Source organism: Trichechus manatus, unplaced genomic scaffold, assembly GCF_000243295.1.
Source record: "Trichechus manatus latirostris isolate Lorelei unplaced genomic scaffold, TriManLat1.0 scaffold00150, whole genome shotgun sequence".
Taxonomy (NCBI): domain Eukaryota; kingdom Metazoa; phylum Chordata; class Mammalia; order Sirenia; family Trichechidae; genus Trichechus; species Trichechus manatus.
In genome coordinates, this window is record NW_004444086.1 from 3,285,945 (window position 1) to 3,308,884 (window position 22,940).

The 22,940-nt window shown below is 36.2% G+C and overlaps 2 protein-coding genes across 3 annotated transcripts in view; one reads left to right on the plus strand and one right to left on the minus strand.

The window, feature by feature from the left end:
* Positions 1–402: 402 nt before the first annotated feature.
* On the minus strand, positions 403–19,571 carry LARP7 (La ribonucleoprotein 7, transcriptional regulator). 2 transcript variants are annotated; one of them, XM_023740215.1, is made up of 13 exons: positions 19,397–19,571; positions 11,527–11,729; positions 10,876–10,976; positions 10,716–10,799; positions 10,388–10,552; positions 10,212–10,305; positions 9,786–10,136; positions 9,547–9,691; positions 7,724–7,875; positions 6,854–6,969; positions 3,435–3,594; positions 3,115–3,206; positions 403–754 (listed from the first exon to the last, which is right to left on the minus strand). In XM_023740215.1, exons 2-13 carry the CDS (start codon positions 11,726–11,728, stop codon positions 674–676), a joined length of 1,743 nt encoding a protein of 580 aa, XP_023595983.1. In that variant the 5' UTR covers position 11,729; positions 19,397–19,571; the 3' UTR covers positions 403–673. The 2 variants fall into 2 exon arrangements, with proteins under 2 accessions (XP_023595983.1, XP_004385962.1); XM_004385905.2 differs by having other exon boundaries at positions 9,786–10,139; positions 19,397–19,569.
* A 1,704-nt stretch (positions 19,572–21,275) lies between these two features.
* Positions 21,276–22,940, plus strand: part of ZGRF1 (zinc finger GRF-type containing 1) — a 96,186-nt gene continuing 94,521 nt past the window's right edge. Inside the window, exon 1 of the mRNA XM_023740216.1 lies at positions 21,276–21,473. The gene's annotated coding sequence lies outside the window, so the exon portion shown is untranslated. The remainder of the gene's footprint in view (positions 21,474–22,940) is intronic.

Consider the following 22,940-nt stretch of genomic DNA (forward strand, 5'->3'; position numbering starts at 1 on the left):
AGTTGTACGATTTTCCGGAATAAAATGATAGAACTCAAGCCCACCTAATGCTGATTGTACTAATTTTTTTTTTCTGTGTTCATAGCATGTTAAGTTTATTCATGAAAAACAAACTGAATACTTTTTAAAATTCAACATTTAATGGAACCACTTCATATAGTCAGCAATGGAAGCTCAGATATGCAAACTGGAATAAACAGAAAGAAATACTATGCATATATGTCTGTATACATTGACATGAAAAGATAATCCAGGATATTTAAAATGCAAAAATCAAGTTACAAAACAATGAGTAAGAGTCTACTGTTAAAGCAATTAAATACTGTTTCTTTCTAAGTTACATATTCATAGTGTTATTTTTGCAATTAAGTATTTTTTAATAAAAAACAGCAAAATTAATAATAATGTTCAAAACACATTTATTTACTAAATCACTTCGTGGTTGATATTACATAAGATGATTTCAACAAATAAAATGTTTAATGAAAGACTGGTATACAATGTACTTGTTTCTAGAAAAAAGCCTTACTTACAAGTTGAAGAACAAACATATGCTCTTCATTAAATGTAAGTTTTAGAACAACATTCATTGTACAGTATTACCATAGTAAAAATTTATCTTCCAATAGCTCAAGTATCCAGTGAAATATTCAGAGTTAAACCATTTTTTTTTTCAATCATATTCAGAAAATCTAATGTGTTTACTTGCTTGTTGAGTCTTTGCCAGTCTAATCTTCTCAGCTTTGGTGATTAACTACAGAGAAAGATAGCAGAAATCAGAATGCTTTGGATACTCAAAAAGGAAAAGATAATTATGACTAGAAAAATCTCACAATTATTAGCTTGAATGCTATCTGAAAAGGAGGAGTAAGGGAGACTAATAGTTAAGTTCAGGTCAAATCAATTACAGACAGCACTGTCTAGATTACGGCTTATTAAGTACAATGGATATTAAATCTTTGAATTATGCAAAACTCCCCACTTTAGTTCTACTTACTAAAAATCTTTCAATTATTAATAGTCACTACGCATTGGTAATTTTAAAAACTTTTTAGGAGGGTCCAGGACCCATATTTGTTTGTTATTTTATACTCCCCTGGGTATTAGTATTACCAAGACATTTCTTAAATAATTATATTGTGCTTGTTAATTTATATTTTGGGCTGAGCGCTCTGTGAAGTTTGCTTATAAATGTGAATTTAGAAAATCAAAAACATTCCGAACAAGGATAAAAGCTATTTACTACTTATTGCATCCTCTCATAAATTTTTGGATATTTTTTAATGAAATCAGATGAAATTATATGGAACTAAAAAAAAAATCATTTAAAATGTCTTAAATATTCCAAAAGCTTCTCCGATCGAAAAATTTAAAATATCTTACTTTGGAGTAAATGCAAATCTTTCTCTCTTAAAAATGTAGATTCAATGAGTATTCATTAAATTAGTTTCTCTAAGTGTTTGGTGCCATTAAGATCCTGTACTTTCAAACGTTTCTATTTATGAAACAAATACTGCTAAAGACAAGCCTGATCGTGCAACAGGTAAAAGGTGAGGAAAAGAACTCTCCAACACAATGATTGTTGTTATCGTTAGTTGCTGTCCAGTCCATTCTCGCCCATGGCGACCCCATAGTGTCTTCAAGGCTGTGTGACCTTTGGGAAGCAGATCTCCAGGCCTGTCCTCCGAGGCCTCTCTGGGTAGGCTGGAACCCGCAACCTTTCAGCTAGTAGTTGAGCAGTGAACCATTTGTGCGGCCCAGGGACTCCAAAACGGTAACAGAGCAACTCACTGTGCTCCAACTCAATGTATACAACTCCATAGCCGATGTTTATTTCCTTACCTCCGATTTAATTTTCAAAGATAGAATCTTGCTAAATTTCTAAAAGGGGAACAACTGTTAACTCCTAGTTTAAAAAAAAAAATTTTTAAAAAAAAAAATATATATATAAAATTTCAGTGAAATTTCACGCCAATTACAAGTATTATTTAACAAACTAAGTTAATTTCACAGTTACCAGCTCTTGATTAATGATTTTAACATTTAAATAATCTCAAGCAGTTTGAAATTAACACCTCATAGACCTGAAAGAGTCCTTAGGAAGGAAGGAGGCCTCCCCATCTCAGCAAGTTCTTCTCTATTCATGAGAACAGAATTAACAAAGACCAGTAGGAAAATCCTCTCCCAACCCCCTACAAGTTCTCTTAAATTCCAAAGAATCCCAGGTGATAGAGGGCTGATTAAAGACATCTGATTTTTAAGTTAAAAATAAAATAAAATTATATATATATATATATACACATATACAAATATGACCCCGAAATCAACAAACCTAGAATACAAGCATACCTTTTAAATTGCTAACCAAGCATAAAAAGATGCATATTATTTTAGATTTTTCTGACTTTTATAACATAAAATTTTAAATTAGTTATTATGTGCCCTATTTTGTATTAACCTTTATATGTATAATAATTTGTTTTTAAAGAATAAACTTGACAGCCAAACTAGCCACAATCATTATTTTATAAATTACCCAGTATCATTTTATACTGACACAAAAATAAAATTAGTGAACAAGGAGCTTGCTTTGAACTGTTTAATTTGCTTAAGTTTGTTAATAATGCTTGTTGACGCTCCAAGAGAAAAAGGCATTAAGCTTATCATTTCTATAGGGAACATTATGCATGGTCTCTCAATCTTATCTGTGGAGCCACATATCTTTATAAACTACACTCTAATACATTATGTTTTTACTCTTAAGACAATTTTCAAATAATCATTACACTACCATCAAGCTACCAAACACAGCAGTCAGAAATCAAGACTTTAACTTTGAAGTACATCAGTAGTTAAAAAAAAATAAATAAATAAAAATAAAAAAGTAAAACAACTCTAAATTAAACTTATGTACCCTTTTGGGGAAAATAATTTAATTTCATGCATTTTGAGATCTAGATAAATGATAGTCCCTACCAATCTAAAACACAGTATATACTCTGTAAATCTTTGTTGTTGTTAGGTGCTGTCGATGACTACATACTCCTATTGGAAGAAACTGATCCTCCAAAACTTTTAGGCTACAAAAAGAGAAAACAAATACGAATTGATTACCTTCTCGGTGCCTCTTTTCTTTTCCCGAGGCTGATTAAGTTTGGCCTGCCTGTCTACCAAAATCTTCTGCCAATATCGCTGTTCATGATCACCTTAAAAACAAACAAAAACGTTAATTACCAAACACGAAGACACAAATGAAGAAACATATTCAAGGCATTACATCTCAATAACTGAACTAGAATAGTTACTTTATTATATATAGTATTTACATATTAAGAGTATAAAAGCAAAATTACTAATTTCATGTCAAAGTCAGACAATGTAACACAATAACCTGCAATAAAAATTGTTGAAAAAGAAGTTTCTATGAATTTTACCAGAAAGGACCTCGAGTTTCCAGCTGTGCTTCTTTTTAATTTCCGTGTATGCATTTATTACTGCTTGAGCATCCCCAGGAGTCTTAAATCTTACATGGCATTCTGTATCTCCTTCTAGCAAATCAACATAAACAACTTCTGAGATCGCTGCCAAAGTATCCTGTATTAGAGTTCAGTAGAAACACTTAAAATAAATAATAAAAATGTTTCATAATAATCATAAAATTATCCTAAAGGTTGCATCAGAATGTACTATCCAAGTAAGCCACTGTGAAACCTAAGTATATATCATATATCTAACATTTTTTAAAACTACACAAAAATACTCTGAAAAACACACTTGGAAAAAGAAGACAGTCTATTTAACATTAACTCTATAATCATAATTTACTTTCGTTACACCTTAAAATCTGAATGAGAATATGAATATTCCATAAGGACAACAGATTTGTAGAGCACAATGTACAAATACTCCCCACCTCCCCTCCTCTCCCTAAAAGAGTTCTCAGTCTTAGAGTAGTAAGTTGGGAGAGAGAATTTTTTTTTTTTAATTGGAGAAGGTATTTTTACTTGTGGTTGTTAGTTGCTGTCAAATCAATTCCTACTCAAGGCAGCCCCTTGTGCAGAGTAGAACTGCTCCATAGCGTTTTCAAGGCTGTGACCTTTTAGAAGCAGATCGACAGGACTGTCTTCAGAAGCACCTCTGAGTGGGTTTGAACCGCCAACCTTTCCCTAGGAGTCAAGCACTTAACCTTTGCGCCCCCCAGAGACTCCAAGTTCTTACTTACCTGTACAAAAATCACTTATGACTTGAAATATACATGAAAGTGTTCAACTTTTTATAAAAAGCCATGAAAAAAAGCTTAATAAAACCCACCAAAATCCTAAATTCCCCAGTGGATCAAGTAGAACACAGCTTAAGAGGTATTATTTTCTGATAAAATACCAAAGGAACCTCGTCTGAACAAGTTGTCATCAACCAGCAGGGAAAATTTTACTTATAATGCCTGCAGTGATGGCAAATTAAGAAGATTCCTACATTCCTAATCAGTTTTTTCTTCACAGCAGGTTCTAAAAAGCATATAAAGCCTCTATGCAGGAATGTTACAAATTCTTAATTCATCAACTTCCATTCATAAAGCTAAAAAAAAAAAATAACTAATTCCCATCTGAAAAAAGGAGTTTTATTAATTTCTCCTCCCTTTTGGGTTTTACTCCCTTTTGGAGGACACAACTAATTTAGATTACTTTTAGATGTAGAATTTTTAGATCTTTGAATTATGGAAAAATTAACTGAGCGATACTTAGAATTATTTTACTATAGAACAAGAAATGTTTATTTAGTTAATAATAAAGACTATCTAGCAAAAATCTGTACAACTCTAGAAGACAAGGACAAGGTCTTAATTCACCCCAACATTTAGCATCAGAAAACAGGTGCTTATTAAATGTTAGCTAAATCAAAATAAATTAACTGGAGAAAAATATACATGACAATTCTTTCCATTTCTCTACTTAGTTAAACAATACTAAATTTAGAGACAAAGAAAAAAAATCAGTATTAAACTGAGGAAATCTGAACGTATTCACTAGTAGTAGTGAGAGTTTTGTAACCGATTTGTCAAACAGATTAGACTGCTACAACTCAGAAGATATTTACTAAATATCCATTATAATGTCAGGCTAATCTCCTGTTTTAAAACCCTTCTAAGAATGACAAATTAGCCTGGTAATCACAAGGACAAGTCACAGACAGCAGTAACCACCATCATAGCTCAGTTTTTGTTCCAGCAAAATGTAAGTAACTATTATAGTGGAGTTATTTTGTGATTTCGATTATCATAAACAATTTGTAATTGATGTAATTACTATTTAGATAATAAAAACTTTTTGATAAATATAACTAAACCTATGTCAGTGATTCCAGATAACAAGTTTTTATTAATTTTTCCATTAAATCTTTTGCATTCTAACTAAGCACGGCCAACACTCATGTCCCTCAATTTTTCAGCTTTCTTATCCGGAATTCTACATTGGTACCACACTCTAAAATGCAAACTGGTGGGACTAGCCAAATTCCTCAACAATATGGGATAGAGAATTCAAAATCTGTTTTATTGACAGCTACAAGATTTGAGGACAGGGTTTCATACAAAGAGTGCATGCAGATGATCACAGTGAGCAAACACCTCAATGCTTACTTAAGTTTAAAAAAGTGACTGGTTTATGCAAAACCAAACCAACATGCTACACAGGCTTATCAGTATAAAAGAATTCTAAAAATTTTGGTATAATATAGATGAATACTTTACATGGTTAAAAAATAGAGTGTCTCACCTAAACGTCTGACAGGGTGAGAGTAAATAAGATACGGTACTCTTACACAAAGCAGTATGACACAATTAATAATAAGAAATAGCACTGTATGTGTTGATGCAAAAGTCTATAGAAAATAAATTGTATACAGTGAAAAAAGAAAACTGTAGAACACTTATGTAGGAAACTGTAGCAATCTGTAGTTTAAATCATGTAGAATAGTGGATTTATTTGCACATGTATGCAAAATTTTGTAATTTTTAAAAATACTTTATCCATTTCAGCAACTGTTTTTCAAATAAGTTTGCATAATGCTGTTTACAATCAATCAACATGGACTGAAAACATTTAACCAAAAACTAAAAAAGTGAAATAAAAAAAAAAAGCCTCTTTCCTCCAAAAAACCCTACACTTCAGGAAAATATGTTTAATCTTAAATAGGATTAACAAACAATAAATTAGTGTTAAGTGAAAAATATGTATAATCCCTGTTTATGCCAAGAGTAGTTTTGACCTTTTTTTAAAAAGTAATTACATAAGTCTTCTAAGAATCTACTGAAATTTAAGAGCTCTACTGAAAACTTACAGATTCTCTAGTTTGCTCCCAAACCAGACAATATCAGATGATTAAAATTTAAAAGTAATGCCAGACCAACTATAATGCTGATTACATCTTCAAAAAATCTGGTGCTGCTTTTCTAAAATTCATTTTCACTGAAAATAGAAAAACGTCCCCCCAAAAAATATCAGGGAAACATTTTACTATATCTTTTAGTTATAAATGTCATTGTAGTTCTTCATGCAACTACATGGCAGCCAACAATTAGAGGCACCAATAAATACGAGCATAAACTTTAATTTTCCTATAGAAAAGGATGTTTAAACCGTACTCACTGTAAATTTGATCCACTGAGAAATTTCGGTCTTTAGATTTTGCTTCAAGTTAAACCTAATGGTTACTACAGAATCAAAAAGCTACTAGAAGTTTACTACAGAAGTAAAAATTCTGATTTGCTTAATTTTTCCATATTCAGAACATTTTTACACAGAAGAGTTACTAAGAGGAGAGAGTGACAACTACCCTGGGGGCTCATAGGCATTACCCGGACTTGTTTCCTGCCAGGTAGGGGCTCTGCGCTAATGATCTTCACAATCACTCCACTCACAAACTGTGGTCCCATAGCATTAACCTCCTGGGGGCGACATTCTTCACTGTTGGCTATTGATTTGAAAAGGAAAAGACCAGATATAAATCTCTTACATTTAACAATTTAACACTTAGGGGGACCGCTTTACGATAACAACAATAATTGATTCCTTGATTTCTTAGCCTGATTTAAATCATTATATTATCGTATTATATTTCATACTGTTAATTTCAGATTACAAATGGAATAAAATAATTTTATTCCTCTAAACTCAAAACTTAATGTTAGGAGAGCATTTGTAAACCACTCCCCCATAAAAAGGCCTTCTTCCTTGAACCAAGTAACAAAGTAAAGAAATAAACAGGAATAAGATACTATCATAACATTCTATTACTTTATGACTTAAAAGTGAACATCTATTTTGACAAGTTATAGGAACTTAAAACATGTCCTAATATTGAATTCACAAGAATCTTGCTTTAATTAGTTCCTGTTTGGGGTTCACTCTATAGCATGAAACGTACAGGTGAGGAATTACAATCTTTATTCCTACAAACTTCTTCATCATAAACAAGACAATAGATATTTACAAAATCTGATTAATAAAGAAAACTACAGAGAAAACTGATTAATTAAAAGAGATAGTATTTAAAATTTGCCCTTCAAATATTCTAATATCAAGAAATCACACATCTGGACAACTTAACAAATTAATGATTTTTCTAATAAGGACAATTTTGTAATTAAGTTTTTTAAAAACTTAGAAATACCACTTGATATGTAAGTACCATATAACAAAGTAAAAGCTATCATAAAGATTTTTACTTTTTTCATTTTTCATTCCAGATTTATTAGGTTCGCCATGATCTGTTTCCATTTCTGACTCTGATTTTATTTGGGATATTGTTTTTTTTAAAGAGGCCATGCTGGCTTTTTGCAAAGCTAAATACTCCTTTTTCAAATCCATCCATTCACTCCTGTAAAAGTGGGGAAAAAAAGAAGCTATTAAAATACGGACAATAGATGACTAAATACACATACACAAGAAAATAAATCTAATTATATGCATTCAAAGTGACTTGCAACCACTCCTCCCCACAACTTTTCTTTAATATCTATACACTCAAATTATTTCCTGGGTTCTAAGTCCATCTAGCTTGTTTGTTTAGGGGAGTTCTGCTTGTCTCAACATTCAGATTAAATGTTTAAATTTGCAATGTTTAAATTCTTGAGTGTGCTTCAAATAATGGAATTTATGAAAGGAAAATTTAGAATTTATTCATTAATTAGCTAGTAAAATTTACTAGAATCATCAATTATTATTGGGGGAAAAATGAAAGATTAAAATGTACAGATTATTTGTGAAACAGCTTTCAATGAGAGATAACACTCCTTAGTATTTACTTGAATCAAAAGGAATTTCTAAGAAGAAAAAAACACCCCACGGAAGTAATTTATTTATTTACATGCATTTAACATGTGGATGTTTCTGCAAACAGCTAGAGCCCCCCCAGATAGAAACACAATGCCTCTACTGGCTCCACAGGAGCACTCATTGTTACCCTAATCTTTGCCATCAAACAAGCAGATAGGGATTTTTTGAGGAGGAGGATCTCCTGTGGTAATGGTTTTAGCTGTTAACATTGACATCTGTATACTTCAAAAAAAAAAAAAGTATCCAGATCCACCCAGGATCATACATTCCCTGAGAGCTGATACATTAAAATAACAAAAGGCCCTTGTAATGATTCTCTGAGATAAAAAGGCAAAAGGAATTCAGGAGTTGAAAATAGTATAAATACAAGTGCCTGAAGGTCTTGCCTTTTAACCTCCTGGAAAAGAACTGAAGCCTTTAGATTCCAATTCAGGAAGGTAAAGGAAACGTTCTTCAGAAAGGTATGCTATTTTTTTGTCTTTTCTCTCAATGTGGATGGATTTCCTTCAACTTTAACAAGGAGGTCCTTTCTGCTACTTTTAAAAAAGTAAGTGCTTCCTTGTTTTAGTAGAAGTGAATTCAACTTATCTCCAGATGGACAATGTTACTAATCTCTGTATTTTTAAAGGCCTAAGGGATCCCCTTTGCTTTAACATGGGGGTACCTGCTGTGTAAAATAAAAGTAAGTGCTTCCATGTTTCAGTGGAGGTGTCTCCAAACCGACACTTGCTCTTTTTTTTGTTTGTTTGACGTAGGACTTTCAATTTTTGTTACAACTTAAGGATGTTTATGATTGTTTAAGTTTGTCAAGACTGGGCTCCCCACCACTTAAACGTGGATGTACTTGCTTTGAAACTAAAAAAGTAAGTGCTTCCATGTTTTAGTGATGGTGAGTCTTCTTTTTAAATTTCTACATGACTTCAAGAGCACAGAACCGACTGTAAAGGGACCCCCTCTACTTTAACATGGAGGCACTTGCTGTGACTTATACTAAATAAGTGCTTCCATGTTTTAGTGTGGTGAATCCTAACAGAAATCTTCAGTTGCTTTACACCCATGTTACATTATACGGTGAGGGCAAGTACTGGCTACGGGCCATTACTGTTGCTAATATGCAACTCTGTTCAATATACACTGGAATTGCACTTTAGCAATGGTGATGGAGTGTGTATGTCAATTGCCAACAAGTAACTAACATTTGTACCAGACTTACTTTGATAGTACTCTTAATGGTATAACCTCTTCTCCCATTTTATGTCTCTCTTTATGTTTTTTCTTATGCTTCCTTTTTGCTTTTAAGAGAGATCCATCTTTGATATCTCTGGTATCCTTTTCCTCTTCTGTAGAGACCTCTAAATCTTGACATATTAAAAATCATCTAGTTAGACATTTTGGATATGAAACGGTTACAGTGTAACCTTATTTTATATTATGATAATCTTGAAGTTTTACCTTTGTTTTCTTTGGTAACTTCTTTAACTTCTTTTTTAATGTTTTCTTTTTGAGTCAATTTTTTTACTTTAGATCTGGGAGCTAAGCATTCTGTGTCTGCGAAGGCACTCCTTTTCCTCTTCCCGGTTCTGACTTCAGGTAAGTTGGACACTTCAGCTTTTTCCCTTTTTTTCTTTTTCTTTGAGGGTGGCTTTTGTGCTTCAGTTACTTCTACATCAGACCCCTCAGATGTGGTCCTGGATCGTTTCAGTTTACAGACGTTCTCATTGCTTGTGTCCATGTTTGCATCTTTGGTCGGGACATTGTCTTCCTTCTTCACTCGGCCTTTCTTCTTTTTTTTCTTCTTCTTTTCTTCTGTAACAATGCCATCATTAGTTTTATTAAGCTGAAATATGAATATATTAAAATATTAAGCAAGTAACTTACCAGGTACTCTTAGAGCTGGAATGGGTTTATTTTTCACTGTCTTAGGAAATATCCCAGGTTTTCTTGGTGCCTCTTCTGGTGGATTGTTAAGAAACTGTAAAAAATGGTCACAAAATTTACTATATAACAAATCGCTAATTTTTTTGTGTTTTTCTCTTTTAGAATCTTGGACCTACCTCAATAGCTTTTGCTGCTTGTTCTTTTGTTTCAAATTCCACAAAGGCGAATCCCTTTGGGTCTCCAGTAGACTTATAATGTGGTATGCTTATATAAACAACATTGCCACATTTACCAAATACTCTTTCAATCCAGCTGTGATTAACATTTTTGGGAAGTAACTCCTAAAATAAATTGAAAGCAGTCATTATTAAAATGTAAAGAATTACATATTTTCTGTCTTACTTAGGAAAAAGCTCAATAAACTTTAAATATTAAAATGCTTCTGTGTCACTTTTTAACTGGTCACCTGGGCTTTGGAGTTTTTTCTACAATATGGCTTCTTACCACATACACTGTCCGCTCATCTTCATCCTTTGGTCTTTCACCTAGGGGCTTTTTCCTCCTGATCCTGGTGCCTTCTAAATCCAGCTTTTAAAAAAAAGCACATTAAATTAATAAACTGAATAAAAATAATTAGGAGATAATAAATTAAAATGAATCTTACCTCTACAACTGCTGAACTTTTCAATGCCCTGGCAATTAATTTACCATCAGTGGTCAATTTTTTCATTTTGTTAAATGACACAAGAAGTGATATATCAACATCTAGCAAGAAATGCAAAAGTAAATAAATGGTAAAACAAGCAACAAGGTAACTAACTGTCCCTCTATACTGGACATGGGTTATCACTCAAATTTTAACAAATGTCCATTAAAATTGGTAGTGACCAAAAGCTCCGATTTCCTAGACTGCACAAGATTATTGTAATTCTGGAAAAGGTGAGAGAACACTAGCTGAATTAAGGATACCACATGCATAATTATATCTCTGCATTCCCAACTCAAAAGATGAAGGAACATTATTAGAAAATCATTAAAAGACTATATACTAAAAGCTTAGTACAATAAAAAAGCAAGCATTTAGCCTTAGTGAAATGACCAAAAAAAAATAGTTGGAATTTATTAAAAATCATGCAATGGTTGTGTGTGGTTATATGAAATATTAAAAATAGATGGCCAAGAATTAAATTGTATGCTTTAATGAAGTAGGGGTGTGTGCGTGTGTGTATATATATCCACTACGTTTTGCAATACTGTACAAAGTTTGAACTTCGGGGAGTCCAAGAACTGGTTCCATTATTGAAATAAAACTTACATCCATCTCTAGATTTTTCTATCTGCTCTCGAAGAAATCGATCCTTGTGAAGATTGGCATCTCCAAACCAAAAGTCCACTTGCTTAGCAATATCTGCAAGGACCTGTTTAACTCGAGACCGTTTCTTTTTTTCTACATCTTTTTTCTTTTCAATGTTTTCCTCTTCCATTACTTTGTCTTGACTTCCATTTTCAGTTTCCATTCTTGTGAACGAAAAAAAGTATTTAAATTACCAGAGGTGATAGTTAAATATACAAGAACATTTAGACTGGCTTTTACTTAATTGTTTAAGGGAATTATGGCTGTCAGAAGATTTAAGTTTTTTCCAGGATAACACTTCCCAAACATTTTCCATAATTAAGACTTTCATTCACTGGCCTTGTGTTTTTTCTTAGAGCTCCTTCCTCGTTCACTTTTCATAAACCTTGTTTTCACTTTTTAAATAATTTTTCTCCTGTGTCATGGATCAGGTTTTATATAGTCTTTCATGTCTTTTAAACTACAGTCTCACAAAACTACACTAGTAAGTCAGTAAGCTAAACAAGAGCAAGGGACTCAGTCATTCCCCACCTCAACAAAGTTTTATATACATGAAGGAAATAAAATATTGATTCTCGATTTTTATAAACGTTAATTTCTGTTTACTGGAAGCAAAATTCAACAGCTAAATTGAAGATTCAGCCTTCACTTTTTCAGGTGGTGCTGCCATCCCAGTGTTCACAATTCCCAACTTCCTTTTTCTCCATTAAAGGGAAGGCATTACTTTGCATGCCTCTTTTCTCTTGCCTCCCTCAGCTCCAGCCATGCTGGTCTCCTTGCTGTTCCTGAAACTCACCAGGCAAACTCAACTGAGGGCCTTCTGAACTTGCTGTTCTTTCGGGAACACTTACCCCAGATAACATGCAACATGCTCACTCTCACTTATTTACAAACTCTGTTCAAATGTAACCTCAATAAGGTTTTCTCCCACAACTGTATTTAAAACTGGAAACTTCTGGACAAACAGACACTCTGAATCTCTCGTGTCTTATTTTCCCTAGCATTTGTCACCTTCTATCATTACTACAGAGCCCTGGTGGCACAGTGGTTAACAGCTCAGCTGCTAACCAAAAGGCTGGCAGTTCGAATCCGCCAAGCTGCTCCTTGGAAGCCCTAGGGGGCAGTTCCACTCTGTCCTACAGGGTCGCTATGAGTTGGAATAGACTCCACGCCAACAGGGTATCCTTACTATGGAGTCCCTGGGTGGTGCAAATGGTTACCTCGCTTGGCTGCTAACTGAGAAGTTGGAGGTTCAAGTCCACAGAGAGGCACCTTGGAAAAAAGTCCTGAAAATCGACTTCCAGAAAAACCAGCCATTGAAAACCCTAGGGAGCACAGTTCTACTCTGACACACATGGGGTCACCATGAGTCAGAGTTGACTAGACAGCAACTTTAAAAAAAAAAAACATTACTATAAATTTGTTTATTGCTTATCCTTCCTAGAATGCAAGATGTATAAAATCAGAGATTTTTGTCTGTTTACTGATGCATCCCCAGTGCCTGGCATAGTAGTCACCCAAAAATTTGTTGAAAGAATTGCGTTATTTTACTTGAATCACGAGAAGAACATACAAAAAAATGAGCGTATAAGCAAATGATTAACATCAGTCCTGGGATGATACAGGACTACCTGAGAATAACTTAGTTCTCCCATAATATGGTTGCCTTGGGAATAATAAAGATAAATGGGGATGGTTGTGTCTGTCTTCCTTGTTTCACCTGGGTGGGGACAGCTGGCATACAGGCCTTAGGTCTATGTAACCAAAACAGCATAAAAGACTGGTGGACAAAGGGGTTAAGCTAAAGTTTTTATGTGTCAACGTGACCTAACACACCTTAGCTCTTTTCTGTGGCTGCTATACATGCCTGTTGTGGGTAACGGGGCAAAAAGAAAAAAACAACGGTATAGATTTGGGTAACTGCTGTTCCTCTCAAAGAGATGAAGATGCTACAGCTGTTATATCTTCTGCCTCGCATTCTTTAAAGCACAGTATTAGATCAAAGCCTATTTGTGTCTCCTGAGTGACTGCCAGCTATAGCCTGTAACTACAGCAGTGATGACATAATGTCTTTTTAAAGTGATAAATTCAGTAAGACAGTACTGCCCTTAATGTAAAACCCACTGCTAAAGTTAACTGCAGCTCATGGCAACCCCATGTGTTACAGAGGAAAACTGCTCCACAGGATTTTCTAGTCTGTAATTTTTACAGAAGTAGGTTGCCAGGCCTTTCTTCCATGGCACATCTGGGTGGGCTTGAATAGCCAACCTTTCGTTTAGTAGCTGAACGCAAACTGCTCACCATCCAGGGACCACTAGGTGAAGGCCCTTAATGCACTTCACCTCAAATCTCAACTAAACATGTATGCTCACCAAAGTCAACAGAAGAGTCTTGACATTTTTAGAAAAACCTTTGGTTCATCAGCCAAGTACCAATTTTGAAAATATACACGTAATAAAATATTTAAGTTGATGTTAGCTGAACACACACAAATGCAGCTACACGTCAGAATCAATAATTAGAAAAATAATCAAGTGTCATTTAGTACTGTATAAACCACGTTTCTTGCCTCAAACTCTCACTTCAATCCCTCCTATCAGGCTTTCCTTTACACCATGCTAGTGAAACTGCAGACAAGATCATCAAGGTCCTCCACTGACATTTACAGTCATTTATAGTCAATAATGTCCTCCTTGAACACATTTTCTGCACATGGCTCTCAGGACAGTTTGTCTCCTGAATTTCCTTTTCTGGACCCTCCTACTCTGCTCTACCTTTGAATACTGCCTTATAACTGTACTTGGTCCTGGGCCTCCTTCTTACCTACGAGCTCATCTCTTGAGTCTCCCTGGCTTTAAATGTCATCTTTATGCTGATGTTTCACAAATCTATGTTTGCCAGCTCTGACTTCGATTTGTTCCTGACTCCAATATTTAATTGCCCACTTGACACCTGCACTTGTTTATCTAAAGGGTACCTCGAATTTAACATGGCAAAATCAGAACTCTTGAATTTTAAGAAATCTATTTCTTCCTTAGTTTTCCCCATTTCAGAAAACACTATTTATACAATTGCCCAGAGGGTAAAAACCTTGAAATCATCCTTCATTCCTCTTTTCCTTATACCCACAGCCAATTCATTAGCATTTCTGTTTGCTCTACCCTCAAAGTATATCCTGAATATGTACCCTTTTCATCTCTTCCATCACAACCACCTGGTCCAGTTTACCATCGTGTCTGGCCTGGACTACTGTAAAAACCAAAAACAAAAAAATAAAAACAAAAAACCAAACGCACTGCGATCGAGTCAATTTTGACTCATAGTGACACTAACTGGACCAGGACTACCACAGGAACTTCTTAATGGGTCTGCAGCTTCTACTCTTCACTTATAATCAATTCTCCATGTAACAGTAAAAATAATCATTTAACATTTAAATGGGATCCTGTCAACCCCTGCACAAAATCCTCCAAAGGATCACAAACGGAGTAAAATCCAAAGTCTTTACTGTGGTCTACTAGGCCCTATTTGTCTGGCCCGGGATAATCATCTCCTACAATTCTTAACAGCAGGCTAACTCTAGCCACCTCATACCACCTTTCTGTTCCCTAAACATGCTAAGGCCATTCCTACTTTTTGCTCTTGCTGTTCCCTTTGCTTTCTCTACCGCATTTGTAATAGACGACTTCCTTGTTCATTCATGTCTCTGTTCAAATGTAATTTCTCAGAGAGGCTTTCTCTATTACCTAATCTAAAATAAAATAGCTCCCTCCTTGCCAACCTTAGCCCTACCTATCCCCTCAATCACCACTTTCTATCCTTTCATCCTCTTATCATTACCTGGAATTATAATTTTATTGTTTGTCTACTCCGCTAGAATGTAAACTCTGTGAGGGTAGGAACTTTGGCTTGATCACTAAGTACTTGTTGAATAATTAAATAAATACATTTACAAGTAAAATGTAAAGTGTTAAGCCTTTCAAATTCTCTTGTAAGGAGGTCCGATATAAACAAAATACAAATGTAGGGTATGATTAGCACTATACCTGGCTCTGTTGCTTATTTTCCCTCCAGAAAACCATAAATCACAAAGGGCAGACTGCCAGCTCTTCAAATCCTTTCCTGGTCAAAGCCCACCATGTAAGGAAATAGGGGGCAGAACTGCATAAGTACAGAAAGTCACAATTCTCCCAAAAACAAGGCCTTTCCCTTCATTCTTATATCTCAGCCCAGAGAGCCTGCTTCATTTCTTCTCCTTACTTTTGTGGCTTGCGTTATTTTTAAGTTCAGAAACTCTTGTATAGCATGCATGAAGTACGTCTGCAATTTGGATCTTAAAAAATATATTCTGCACATAGTTTATAAAGAAAATGTTCTACATTCTGCTTTGGCGAGTAGCGTCTAGAGTTTTAAAAGCTTGTGAGTAGCCATCTAAGATACTTCACTGGTATCACTTCGTCTGGCGCAAGGGAGAATGAAGAAAACTAAAGACACAAGGGAACGATCAGTCCAAAGACTAATGGACCACAAGTACCACAGACTCCGTCAGACTGAGTGAGTTCACCACAACTAGATGGTCCCTGGCTACCACCACCGACTGCTCTGACAGGGATCACAATAGAAGGTCCCGTCCCATTCAGAGCTGGAGAAAAATGTAGAACAAAATTCCAACTCACAAAAAAAGACCAGACTTACTGGTCTGACAAAGACTGGAAAAACCTGAAAGCATGGCCCCTGGACACCTTTTAGCTCAGTAATGAAGTCATTCCTGAGGTTCACCCTTCAGCCAAAGATTAGACAGGCCCATAAACCAAAACGAGACTAAATGGACACACCAGCCCACGGGCAAGGACAAGTAGGCAGGAGGGGACAGGAAAGCTGGTAATGGGGAACCTAAGGTCGAGAAGGGGAGAGTGTTATGTCTTGGGGTTGGCAACCAACGTCACAAAACAATACGTGTATTAATTGTTTAATGAAAAGCTATTTTGCTCTATAAACCCTCATCCGAAGTACAATAAAATAAAAAAAATATGTTCTGCAAATGATCGAATATACCTTCAATTTAAAGAAAAATATGGATTAAGCAGAAAGTAACATAAGAATGGTACAATTTAGCTTCTCGGGGGCAGTTTCACTATGTCATATAGGATTGCTGTTGAGTATAGCATCACTCTGAGTCAGAATCAACTCCATGGCAATGGGTTTTCATTTTTTTTAAAGAGTCAGAATCAACTCAATGGCACACAACAACATCATAATGACTAAATAGGATCAGGAAGTTACAAGGCAGTATTTTTGTCAGTCTTGGTCTGTAAAGTCTGCATTTTTTCAATGTTCTGTGATAACAAATGTGTGAATTGTCATTCACGGACAAATCAAACTAATTATCTTCCCTCCCCAGGCCTAGTCCTCCTTCCACCACTCTCATCTTATTTAAGGATGCCACACTCTACTGAGCTAACCAATCAATCTACCTATTGACTAGTTGTGTGAATCTTGGGCAAGCTTGCCCAAGTTACCTCGTCTCTCTGTGGTCTATAAAATGAGGACAAACATCATTCTTACCTAATAGGGTTGTTGTGAGGACCAAAAAAAGGCACATACAGCGCTACAAACTGCTGTTACATACTAAGCACTTAACGGATTATTATCATTTACAATTTGTCTCTATATTCTATCAATTCAACCTCTGAAATGGTTCACATTTCCATTTAGTGCTCTCCATTACTACTGTCACTATAATATGGTAAGGGGACAGTTTACATAAATTGTTCTCGAAGTCATCCATCCTTGTGCAACTTGTCTAAAACACAGATCTGATTTTTGACTCTACTGGTTCTTTGATGTCAACCTCAAGTCAAAACTTTCAACATTAGAATTCCTTAGCACCCTCCTGTAACAAAATATATAAATCTAATTTTTCTTTCTTTTCTCCCTTTTTATTTTTTGTTAAATGAATTAGTGGCATCCAACTGGCTTCTAAATGGAGACTTTAAACAAACAATAAAAAGTTACTGTGTAACAATGCCCCTAACCCATTGCCGTTTAGTGGATTCCAACTCATAGCGACCCTATAGGACAGAGTAGGGTTTCCAAGGAGCCGCTGGGGAGTCGAACTGCCAACCTTTTTATAACTTCCTGCATTTTGCCACCACGCACTCTATATTCTAATCCAGGGATTCTTAAACTGAAGTCCTTGGAACTTCAAACGGATTTCAAGAAGTATCATCAATTCCATGAAAGTGTTAAAAGAAAAAAAATTTTAAAGAATCACGACTCTTGTAAAAATACAATACAAATGAATATAAATACATATAAAAGATTGTACTTCAATAATTAATGAAGGAGCCAAAAACAAACAAAAACCCATTACTGTCTAGTCGATTCCAACTCATAGCAACCTTATAGGACAGATTAGAACTGCACCAGTTTCCAAGGAGCGGCTGGTGGATTCAAACTGCCGACCTTTTGCTTAGCGGCCGAGCTCTTAATCACTGTGAAACCAAGGCACCAAAGAGGAAATAGGTGTTAATAAGCAGTTCAAATGAGAATTCAAAGAGCTGACACATATATACGCAATTAGGAATGATGAATTAATTTGTTAATAGATGCGAAACTGATTAATCAGGGCAATAATTAAACTTGCATCTCCGCTGGACAACACTAATTTGCATTATCAGTTTTCTACAACTTACACAGTAGTAAAATAGTTCAATGACAATGAAAGGCATAGGTGGAAGGTGAACTAAACAGGTACTCATTAACTATTTTTTTTTTTCCATTTCAAAGTTTTTCAATTTTTCCTGACAAAATTATATGCAAAGTGTTCTGAAACGTAAACATGCACTTTTCCTGGGGGGCTTATTCATACCTTTTATCACATTTTGATAAGCATTGCTGTGCCAATAAATGTTAAGAACTATTGTTAGTAAGAACAATGGTCCCTAAACATTTTCTTGTCTTTGTGCCCGTGCCTGAAATGACTCTTCTGGCCTTACTTGCCTTTAAACACCTGATTCAACTTCCAAGGCCCCAGGTAAAACGTCATCTTTCTCTTTATGGTCTTACATCACCCCTTCTCCCCTAACTGACTGCTTCCTCACCTGCTTTCCCTAAAGATCTTTATTAGCATTCAGTACACTGTACTTAATCCCTGGATGGTGCAACCTGTTAAGTGCTGACTACTAACCTACAGCTTGGCGGCTCAAAACCCAGCCAAAGGCCTCGGAAGACAGGCCTGACGATCTAATCCTAAAAAGTCACGGCCCTGAAAATCCTATGGAGCATTACTAGTCTGCACACGAGATTGCTGGACGGAATCCACTCAAGAGCAACTAACACCACCACACTGTATGTATCATTTATTATTTGTTAGCTTCTTTTCATAACTGGATTTTCAACTGTTTGGGACAAGACTGTTGCTGTTAGATGCTGTCGAGTCCATTCCGACTCATACCAAGTCACTACATTTTCCATCCTCTAGCAACCGAGGTCAAACCCCAATCTCCCGAAATAGGCACTTTCCTTATTGCTACTTCCTCTCTCGGAACCCGTACTTCCGCAAGAATACCGCCACATGCGAGGCGTGCCCCAAACCTCCCAACGGCGGACAATATGCGCCCTCACACTCTGAAAACTGGAACTACAAGGGCAAGCCAGAGGACATTTGCGCACGCGCACACAGAAGTAGGACAAGGGCGCTGATGGGTTCGTGGGAGAGGGGCGGGGTGATAAGGAGGACAGATTATAGAATGGACCGCATGAAAAAGGACTGAGAGGAATTTTAGACCTCACCCAATCTGAGCAATCCTATAGGCCACTTGTAACTTACTCGGCTCAATTCCCCAAACACAGGGTCACAAACTGCGTCCTTCAGCCTTTGCCGCCTTCCGATCCTTATAGTCGTGCTTCTTTTGGCGTCATAGCGTGAGCGACACGGTTCTCCTGTTCCCTTCGAGAAAGACGGGCCCGGAGGCTGTGCGCCTGTTGTTACGTCAGAGGCACGGGCTAGCTTCCGGCGGGCGGGACATCGGAAAACACAGCCGGCTGCGAGGCTCGTAGCCAATGAAGAATTTGATTGGCAGTTTGAAAAAGGCGGTTCTAGTTGAGGTGGAGGTGGGCGGGCAAGTATTGGGTCCTGATCTGGTGTGGTCCCGGGTTAATGACGTCACGCCCTTTCGCGGGAGAAATTCGAAAGTGGATTTGTGCAATGGGGCCCGTGAAGTGAGCTGTTTCTTGGGGTTTTCGGGGAAGGAGGAGTGGATAGGCAGGGTGACTTAAGCGAGAGGCTGCGTGGCTGTTTTGAGACCAAGGGACGGAAGAATCTGTTCCGCAAGAAGCGGACCGGGAAGGAAGCTGCTTGGGGGTGGGTGGCAGTCACAGCTTGCTCTGATTGCCTGTAATAATTGGTGCCTCGTCTTCACCGCTTTTGCCAGCCCTGCTTTGCAATTCCTGCATACTTGTGAGGACCGGGGAGGGTTTGATGTTTGTTTTTAGGACGGACAAAGGGTCAAATCTCCATTGTTGTTTGGTTACACAGGATCATGGTTATTAGAGCCTTGGGAAATGAAATGTGGGGTTCTTTTGGTTGTTTGGACTGAATGGTTTCTTAACAGTTCAGTGACCAAGAAACTTCTTGGTGTGTGAACTATTTAGTGTTCCCAAAGATCCTGCAATCTTCTGCATGTATCAAAACAATAGGACCAAGAACATCTCGTCGTAATTAACAGGAAAATCGGCTCCTGTTTTTCTGAGAACACCAAATTGACACATATGTACATATATATTATATAGTATGTGTGTATATGTTTGTGTATATGTATATGCGTCCCTGTACATATGTAATTACCACAGAACATCTGGAGCTCTCCACACCACTTAAACTTATTTGGAACGTAATCTTTCACCCACTAGAGATGGGCCAACACTTGAAGTGTCTGACAGATGTGGGTTGATTAACACTTTGTGAAAATTTTTTATCCTTACATCTCACATAAATATATGATGCTGTAGTATAAAATAATTTTTCCTGTTGAATGGTAGGAAAGGGATGTTTACTCTCTACTGAATGTAGGTATTAGGGCTCTTTAAAATGTTTTCTAATCCAATTACCCTTTTTTTCTGAGTTTTAATCTTACAATCTCATTTACTATTTATAAGAGTTTTTGAACCGTCCTTTAGTTCCTTTTAAATTGTAAATCCTAGAAGAAATTTCACTAATTTGGGAAAACAATGGGAAATTTATCTTATAATTCCTAAATAGTGTGTAAGTAACCCTAAATTAGTAACTACTGGATTCCTAATCTTAATCATAGTGACAATATGACAATATCTACTCTTCAGGATTATGAGACTGATAAATATTATATGTAAAGTAGCCTAATTCCTGCCAGCACATAGTAGCTACATGATAAATAGCCATATTTGTGAGTATGAGTGCAAGTTTAGGCTACTTGGTTTTGAATTCTGACTCTGCCCTTTATTTACTTCTGTAGTTACTTAATGTTATGTACCTCAGTGTCTTTTTTTGTAAAATGGAGATAAAAGTAATACCTACACCGTAAATGTTGTTGTAAGCATTGAAAGCATTTTTAGCAGTGTCTAGTGTATAGTTGCAGTGAATAAATGATAGCTATTATTAAAGAGACCTAAGATTAATAATTACCTCATGCCAGGCACAGTGCCTACAGTCTATAGTCTCATCTACATACACAGAATGTCTAGCCCATTCAGTGGCTGGGAGCAAGGTGCTGTAAAAGTACCAGCTATTAAGTGTTTCTCTCTACCTCTATTATTTTCCTAGCATTCTGGCAATTCTTGTGAGCTAAAGGAGAGGGATATAGGAATGTGGGAGTTATATCTTTGAAAGGCAGTGCCTCTGAATCCTGTCCTGTGACCTGTGTCCTGGAGTAAGTATTCATATCTCATTTGGCTACTCTTATGCTGTCCTTTCTTCACATATCAGCCAGTGTGATCTTTATAAAACCCAAATCAGAGTATGTCATTTTATTTTTAAAATCCTGCCATGGTTTCCTATTATTGTCATAGGAAGTCCAAACTCCTCAGCCTTCTGACATATAATGTCAGACATATAATGCTTTCTGAATCCTATTATTGCTTACTTTGTCAGCCTCTTATCCAACCACTCACTGTCTTACACCTGACCTCTTAATTGTACTACTTAGAGTTCCCTGATTTTGCTTTGTTGTGTTGCCCTTATCCCTTTGCACATAGCAGTTCCTGTCTGGAAAGAGCTTCCTTGGCATATTTTTTTGGTTAATGGTTATTTCCAGGCGCAGCTTAGACATTGCCTCCTTCTGGACCAAGTTTGGTGCCCCTCCTGTACTTATTCCTTTCATATTTTATTGTAATTACTGCTTATTTCCCTGCTATACTGAAAATTCCTTGAGATCAGCAATAGTATTTTGTTCACTTTTGCATCTCAGCTTAGCACATGGTAAACCAAAAAACCAAACCTTTTCCGTCTAGTCAGTTCCAACTCATCGTAACTCCATGTGTTACAAAGTAGAACTCCATAGGGTTTTTTGGCTGTAGTCCTTATGGAAGCAGATTGCCAGGCGTTTCTTCTATGGTGTCACTGGGTGGGTTTGAACTGACAACCTCTAGGTTAGTAGTTGAGTACAAACTGCTTGTGCCACTCAGGGACCTCTGGCGCATAGTAAGTACTGAATAAATATATGTAATTTGTAAGTAATATACGTTGTTGTTTGCCGTCAAGTCAATTACAATTCATAGTGACCCTATATGACTGCGTAGAACTGTCCCATAGGATTTCCTAGGCTGTAGTCTTTATGGAAACGGATCACCAAGTCTTTTCTCCTGCAGAGAAGCTAGTGGGTTTGAACGGCCAACCTTTTGCTTAGCAGCCGAGCACTTAACCACTGCGCCACCAGAGGTCCTTAAATAATATATATAGGTGGCATGTTTTATATATTTTATATGTATAAAAGAGGAACTGAACCCATAATCTCAAATTATAGCTTTATCGGATCCTCTTAGGACTTTAACAGCCATGTTCTCAAACTTAAGCAAGCAACAACATTACCTGGAGGGCTTGTTAAAACATAGACTACTGGGCCCCAACCCCAGGTTTTCTAATTCAATTGGGTAAGGATGGGGCCTGAGAATTGGCATTTCTTTAAGTCTAAGGTGTGTCTCTTATAGGCAGCATATAGACAGATTGTGTTTTTTAATCCATTCTTCCACTTTCGTCTCTTTATTGGTGCATTTAGTCCTTTTACATTCAGCGTAGTTATTGATAGGTATGAGTTTAGTGCTGTTGTTTTGATGTCTTTGTGTGTGGTGTTGACAATTTCTTTGTTCCATTTAATTTTCTGTGCTAAGTCGTTTTTCTT